We start from the raw sequence: 8,406 nt of genomic DNA, 5'->3' as shown, positions 1-8,406 counted from the left end.
TCTTTACATGACTTATTTTTCTTACTCTATTACTTTTTCTACAAGTTTAATATTTATTTTATTATCTTTACTCCTTTAATCTATGACTATACTCTTTTATATTACATTTACTGTCTCTTTACTCTTTTTTTCTCTCCCAAGCCTACATACATTTATTTAACACTCTGACCCATTTAGAGGGCTTTTTATCTGAATCTGTCTTTATTGCGTATATGTAATATTTTTCTGACCAGGAGTGCTTTTAAAATGGTAAGCAGCTTGATAACAGCAGCCCTGGATGTTGGCTCTGCCTCTCTCAGGCTGTCAATGTGGCAGAGGTAGATCACCAGCTCTGGGACTGCTGGGTAGGAACCGTCCTCCCCACCTCAACTCTGGGTAGCACAGTGTAACATATAAACCCTTTTTATTTGAGTAAAAGCTACATCTGCAATGCAGCACAGTGAGTGGCCTAGAAATATCTCTGTGTATGGTGGTAGGAACCCTGCCTGTGTACTGCTAGCAGACTCTATTCTGTCACCTACCCAGGTCAGGGCAGAGGGCACTGAGTTGCAAGCATGATCTCAGTTATTTTCCTCCCAACCCTGAGTGGGCACACAAGCATCCAGACCAGAAGTGGGTGGCAGGCATCAACCCCAAATGTTCATTGGGCACCATTCTGTAGATAGAAGGCTGCTTGTTTGTTCCCAGCTGCCCAATCCCAAAATAATAACATAGAAACTATATGAATTGCAACACTGCTTGGCCAATAGCTTAAGTGTGTGTCTAGCTAGCTCTTATATCTTAAAGAAATCCATTCCTATTATTTTATATTTTACCATGTAGTTCATTGTTTACTGTAAGCCTCCAGGGTGTCTGTCTCCTTTGGCAACTACATGGTGTTTCTCTGACTCTACCTTCTTTTCTCCTCTGTCTCTGCTTGGAATTCCCACCATGCTCTGCTCTGTGCTGCCATAGGCTCAAAACAAGGTTTTTATTAATCAGTGGTAATAAAACATACTCACAGAATACAGAGAGGAATCCCACATCAGAAATGTGAATTAATGAAGACTTAATTTAAAATTTTTACTTGTAAAAAGTTGATTAATAATTTGAATGGAGGAGTATACAAAGAAACACATGAATTCAGCCCCATACCTGGAAAGAAAATTCAAAACTCAGCAACAGAAGAAAAAAGTTAGAAAAAAATGAATGAGAACATAAACAGTATAGATGAGAAAGTTACCAACATGACAGAAAACTTAAACAAAGAAACTGAAATCTAAAAAAGATAGAAATTTTGGAAGTAAAAAGGCCAGTGAACCAAAAGTAAAATATTTTAGAAAGCATCAAAAATCATTCAATAAAGCAGAGGAAAGAGTATCAGAAATCAATATATTCAGACACCAGTAAGGAAAACATAAATATAACCACAGGAACTATGGCATACAGTCAAGAGAATGAACCTAAGAATTCTCTGAAGAATTAAGAATCCTTAGAACCTAGGAGTAGCTGAGATAAATAATAGAAGAACAGAGAGTCAAGTCAATAAAATGATATAGACAATTCCCCCAGTATCTAGAGAAAGAAATTGCCATCTAAATATATGAGGGGTTTAGAGCTCTAAATAGCATGAATATACCAGAAATTCTCCACAACATACAACAGTAAAGATATCAAAAACTCACAGAAAAAATACATATAAGCTGTAATGAAAAGACATGAATTCAAATACAAAGGCCAACATATCAGAATGGCATCATAGCCTTCATCAGTAACCCTAGAAGCCAGGAAAATAATATTACAAGCCCCGAAAGAAAATAGCTGTCAACCATGGTTACAATAGCCAGGAAAACTTCCTTTTAATACTGGTGGAAGAATAAGGACATTTCAAGACAATCATAAAATAAGGCAGCTTATATTTATGTAATAATAACACATACATTTGATTATAGCATCTTGTACTATTGGTTGGTATTTCCAAAACTTTCTGTTTTCATTAAAAAATAAATTGTTGCATATTGAGGTAGGTTGTTTCCTAATTTTCTGAGAAATTGGCACACTGATTCCAAAGTAGATGTACCAGTTTGATTCTCACTAGCAATGGAGGAGTCTTCCCTATACTTCACATCCTCTCCAGCATAAGTTGTCATCAGTGCTTTTGATCTTGGCCATTCTTACAGGTGTAAAATGAAATTCCAGAGTTGTTTTTGATTTGCATTTCTCTGATGGCTAAGGATGTTGAACATTTCCTTAAGTATCTTTCGGTCATTTTAGATTCATGTGTTGAAAGTTCTCTGTTTAGGTCTGTACCCCATTTTTTATTGAATTATTTGTTCTTTTGATGACCATTTCTTAAGTTCTTTATATATTTTGGAGATCAGCCTTCTGTCTGATGTGGAGTTGGTGAAGATCTTTTCCCATTCTGTAGGCTGCCATTTTGTCTTGTTGACCATGTAAGACAAGATCTCCTAAATAAATCAGGAGCATTAGTATTGTGGGAGAGGGTAGAAGGGGAGGAGTGAAGAAGGGAAGGGCGTGGAGAAAATATATAGCTCAGTAAAAACAATTAAAAAGAAATTTCTACTATACCCTTCAAAATGGGTATATTATGTACATTCCAACAAATAATGGAAATTAAATTTTCTTGGTGATCTTGGTGTTTTAGATTCTGGCATTATATTTGGTATGTAAGAGTATCTCTCTTTACATTTTCAGTTCCTTAATGAACTAATTTTGAAGCACACTTGCAGAAACTCTTTGTTCTACTCCTTCTAATGGGGTTTCTGTGAATGTTTCTGACTTAGCTTTCAGTCATCCTCTTTGTTTCCTTCTTGCTGAGATTCAGTAGTTACTGGATGTTTTTAATGACAGTCTTTTATCAGCAATGTTCTTCTAAATATTGTCCGTCATTATGTGTTTTTTCTTTTGACAGCTATACCTTTTCCACATATTTTAATAAAATTTGTATAATTATGCAGATTAGTATATACAGACCCAAGATAAGAAATGACCTCACAGAGATAATGTGATTGACAGTTAATTGTATAAATCACTAATACTATAACATAATAGAACAACATATATCGTAGCATATCAATTTTGTTAAAATATCATCAGGTTTGTAGATTTATATAAAAATAATGAAAATGCATCTGCTAACTCCTCCATTCAATGTTTTGTAAGCAGTACCTCTTACAACACTTGGAATTATAGCATATCAAACATAAAAACTGAATTGTAAATGTTTTTCATGGCCTATGGGTCTCTGCATGGTTTACCATGGCCTCATTTTTTAATTTCTTGAAGTTCCTGGGATCTTTGCATTTGCTGTTTATGTTTGGCATAACAGGACCACCTGTTTTTTGTTTGTTTTGTTTTTTTTCCTGGTTTTGCATCAGTGGGTCCTTTGCCATTCTCCCTCAGATATCACATACTGGGTTTGGATTTTCTCATTAGGCTGGTGAGCTGGCACTGTAGCCACCCTCCAGCCATCATGTGAATCCACTGCCTTGTGTCTCTTCCACACCATGTTTACCATGCTATGGGTTTACTTAATTTTTAAGATTTTTTATTTTATCTTTACATATGTGTATGTGTTTGTGTGTATATGTACATATTGCTGGCTAGATTTATATCTATTTGACACAAGCTAAAGTCACCTGAGAGAAAGGGACCTCAATTGAGAAAGTGCCTCCAGAAGATTCTGAAGATTAAGCTGTAAGAAAACCATTAGAGCATTTCCTTAATCAGTGATGATGGGAGAGGATGCAGACCATCTAGGTGGTGCTTTCCTTGAACCGGTGGTCCTGGGTTTTATAAGAAAGCAGATTGAAAAAGCCTTGGGGAGGAAGACAGTAACCAGCACCCCTTCATGGCCTCTGCATCAGCTCCTGCCTCCAGCTTCCTGCCCTGTTTGCACTCCGGTCCTGACTTCCTTTAGAGATGGACTACAGTGTGGAAGTGTGGAACCCCAGTAAACCGTTTCCTCCCAAGCTTGCTTTTTTGTCATGATGTTTCATCACAATTAGAAGCCTGAAGACACGTGTATGAATGGGTGTGTTCCCACAGAAGCCAGAAGAGGGCATAGGATCCGCTGAAGTTGGAGTTAAAGGCAGCTGGGAGCTGCCTGAAATGGGTGCTGCTCCTGAAATTTCATTCCTCTACAAAAAGAGCAAGTGCCTAAACCGCGGCCCATCTCTTCATCCTGGCATGTTCTGTGTTTATAAAGTTGGTTTATTCTAACTCTTTTTTCACTGAAGTCTGGAATCAATGAAAAAAATATTTTACTCATTAGCTTCAGTATTAAATATAAATTGAAAGTACTTATTTTATACCTTTGGCTATAAAAATTATGTGTGTTTTAAATAGTTATGTTTATTTCCTCCCTGCATTTCTATAATATAATGTGCATTATTTACTGTAAAACATTTATTTGTAAAATAAAGAGTTGCTGGATGTAATGTTGCCTATTTATATTTTCAACTTTATATTCTTTTTTAATTAATAAATTTCATAATTTGACTATTTCAAACATGAATATAATGAACTATGTTTACTCTTCCCTCAACATAATTTATTCTGCCCAATCCTGGCCAGTGTTTATTCTTCCTGACAAATACCTTTTCCATTTTATAGGTTTTTGTTTTGCTTAGTGTCACATAGGGCTATCTATATGACCCTGAGTTTGGAACCCATCGGAAACTGGTGGGGTAACTTGAAATAGCAAAGTAAACTTAAGGCCAATATTTAGGAATGGGACAATATGTTGTATTTCACCCACTATAATCATTAAATAAAAGGGTGCCATTGCATACTTTAAAAGACATTTCAGGATGGACAGAATCCTTAAAAATTAGATGTGTTCATATGAACTGAACTCCTCAATATTCACTTGAGGCTGTGATCATGCTCCCTGTTGGGTTTGAATTTACTTCTGAATTTCTGGGATCTTCAGAGACCAATCCTCAGCCAAACATTATAAAAGATAGCATGGCTGTCATGTAATAATAACTGCAAGATGAATGAATTCTTTTTTCAAGAGGTAAGATTTGAGCTTTTGTGATCAAATCTTGCTTGTTTTCATTTACCCCTGAAGAAAACTATTCCTTCAAATAGTATCCGCATCTTAAAGCCTTCCTTTAGCAATAGTGCAGCTAAAACAAGCAGTTCGGGAGAAAACAATTTCAGTGTGGGTAAATTAAATTTCCATTGTAGAGTGTGCATGACGAGTTTACAACCCCTAAGACCAGACACCGCATGATATCTATATAAATTTATCACTCTGCAATAAACCTAAACTGGTGGATAATTTCAAAGCACTTGGAATTACCTTCAGGAAATTTCTTTTAGAAAAAAACTTGCTTCATTTATTAATTATACAGATACTCTAGCATCTCAGACACCAAACATTTTGAGCAAAGAGGAGGAAATAAAGCCAAATTGTGGTGGGGTGGGAGTGGGGTGGCAAGAATGAGATTTAATTTGGTTTCTAGATGAGTGAACCTGAGTATGCTTTTTAATTTTTTAGGATTTGTTTTTATTTTGTGTGTTTATGTGCGTGCCTGTGTGCATGTATGTGCAACCATATGGGTGCCTGGTGCCAACGGAGGCCAATGGAGGGGCCTGGAACCCCTAGAACTAGAGTTACAGGCAGTCCTGAGACATGAACTGTGAGTGTGGGAAGTGAACCCAGATCCTCTGCAAAAACAACAGTGTCTTAACCACTGAGCCATCTCTCCAGCACAACGTCTTAACTTAACAAGGTGGAAGTTTTATTATCTGCATACCACGTTAAAAAATCATATTTAATTCCACCACACTTCAATTGAATCATTGTTACAGTAGGAAAGATTTTGGCCTGTTTAAATAAAACTTGATAATTTTATTTGAAGTATTAGTCACGTGATATTTAAGATGATTTCACAAAGCTGTGGCTGAATTGGAAATATTGAAGTATTTTTAAAGTTTAAATAGTGACTTTACTTGTAGCTTTCACTTCCTTTCTAGTTCTTCCTTGTTCTGTAAAAATTATCTGACTTCTCAGTTTAAAATTTATTCTAAGAGAGTCTTGTTTAGCGCACAGGCATTGGGAACTAGACAGCAAAGGTGGCACCCTGGGCTGTTGCATCAGAAAGCTGAAGAATCAATCGGCCGCACCATTGTTAACCAGTATCACTGTGACTGGTATTCACTTAACTGCTATGATGATTTCCTTTATCACACATGATTATTTCATGTATCATACATGAGTTTCAGAATGAGTGCAATGAGTTCAGCTTGCCTGCATCTGATATCCCAGATCTAATCTACTTCCTGTGTTAACTGATGTGAGTAACTTAACATTTTTAACCTTAGTTTCCTTGTCTATGAAACAGAAAGAGTGAAAGTACTAAATATTATCCCCTGGAAATTAAAATATAGCTATGTGTGAATTTTAACTTCCAGGCTGGTGATTTAGTAAGCATTCAGGAAGCATTATTGCTTCCTCTAATCCTTATCACATAACCCTAGATTTAGAAGTTGCAATCATTTTGTTATTTATTTATTTATTTATTTATTTATTTATATATTTATTTATTATTCCTTTTAAAAACCTTATCTTCAAAGTCCTTTGAATACATTTAACAATATCTAAGTATATTTAACATTATATATTTTATGTAAATACCACTTAAGGAAATATTTTCTTCAAAGTTGAATCCACAGAGCATACTTGAAGCAAATTATCTATTGTTGTTGTTAAAAACAATTTTTGAAATATGAGAAGGTTCATTGCAAATAAATATATAAATTCTAAAACTGTGGAGTAAAATAAAAGTTAAATTTAAAAAGTTAGTTTAAATTTTTATTCAATGTGTTTTCCTGAAATTTTTTCTTAAATGACATATCTGTTTATAATAGTATTCATATATGTATTGATGGAAATGATGCTACATGTTTATAAATCCCTTCCTGGAATATCACCATCACAGCCTTTTTCTGGCAGAAGCTACACATGGCTTTCCGGGAGAATGGGAACCAGACTGCAGTGACAGAGTTCATTTTATTGGGATTCACAGATGACCCAGTCCTTAAAGTCATCCTCTTCACCATCATCCTGTGCATCTACCTGGTGACCATGTCTGGGAACCTCAGCACCATCCTTCTCATCAGAGTCTCTTCCCAGCTCCATCATCCCATGTACTTTTTTCTCAGTCACTTGGCTTCTACTGACATAGGCATCTCATCTTCTGTCACCCCCAATATGCTTGCTGGCTTCCTGGTAAATCAAAGTACCATCTCATATCTTGGATGCTTTATACAGTTTAGCTCAGCTGCTTTTTTTGGAACACTTGAATGCTTCCTTCTGGCCACCATGGCTTATGATCGCTTTGTAGCAATATGTAATCCACTGCTTTATTCAACCAAAATGTCTACACGAGTTTGTGTCCAGTTGCTTGCAGGATCTTTTATAGGGAGTTTCCTTAACGCTTCTTCTTTTATTCTTTCCTTCTTTTCTCTTCTCTTCTGTGGACCAAATAGAGTCAATCACTTTTTCTGTGATTTGCCTGCTTTGATAGAGCTCTCCTGTTCTAGTGGCAATGTCCCAACAGTTCCTGTCTTATTCTGTTCTTCCTTTGTCATTATAGTGACAGTGTTTGTCATAGCCATCTCCTACACCTACATCCTCATCACCATCCTGAGGATGCGCTCCACTGAGGGCCGCCAGAAGGCCTTCTCCACCTGCACCTCCCACCTCACTGCAGTCACTCTCTACTATGGAACCATCACCTTCATCTATGTGATGCCCAAGTCCAGCTACTCCACAGACCAAAACAAGGTGGTGTCTGTGTTCTACATGGTGGTGATCCCTATGCTGAACCCCCTCATTTACAGCCTCAGAAATAATGAGATGAAGGGTGCTCTGAAGAGACAGCTTGGTATGAAAATATTCTCTTAAGTGATGTCTGTTATATTGTAAGATTTAATATAGTAATAACATCCTACTGATACAATAATGAAAAAAACTAAATGCATGTGGCTGAAATGTATCTCCTGGTATATGTAATTAGCCACCTGAAAATTTTTTATAACTATAGAGGGTGGACGTTCATATATTAAGTAATAAATCATATTTTCATAGTGTTACATGTAATATATTTAAATAAACCTATGATTAATAAAATAACTATTTTTATAAAAAATAATTTCTTGAAAATTATTTTTTATTTTCAGTCATTTGTTTTCAAAAGTAGCTATCTGCTATAAATTACAGTCATGGAACATGCAAATGATTAAGGTCTCTGGATTTTCAACAGTAACTCCTGCAATGTGCATGGTAAGAATAGTCATTTGTGGAAATACATTTGGAGAGAAAATGACAAATAAATTTCTGGAGTTATTTTCAGATTTATAAGTGTTTCTCCTGGACTTGTTCTTCCTGGAGTA

At 35.8% G+C, this 8,406-nt stretch overlaps 1 protein-coding gene across 1 annotated transcript; it reads left to right on the top strand.

Annotated features, from left to right (window-relative positions):
- The first annotated feature begins 6,973 nt into the window (after positions 1-6,973).
- On the top strand, positions 6,974-7,918 carry LOC119820181 (olfactory receptor 469-like). Its single transcript, XM_038338307.1, has one exon. The coding sequence runs from the start codon at positions 6,974-6,976 to the stop codon at positions 7,916-7,918; it is 945 nt and encodes a 314-aa protein (XP_038194235.1).
- Positions 7,919-8,406: the final 488 nt, after the last annotated feature.

The sequence above is a fragment of the Arvicola amphibius genome, chromosome 1, assembly GCF_903992535.2.
Source record: "Arvicola amphibius chromosome 1, mArvAmp1.2, whole genome shotgun sequence".
Classification (NCBI taxonomy): domain Eukaryota; kingdom Metazoa; phylum Chordata; class Mammalia; order Rodentia; family Cricetidae; genus Arvicola; species Arvicola amphibius.
Note: the sequence above shows the minus strand (reverse complement) of the source record. Positions and strands in the feature narration are given on the sequence as shown.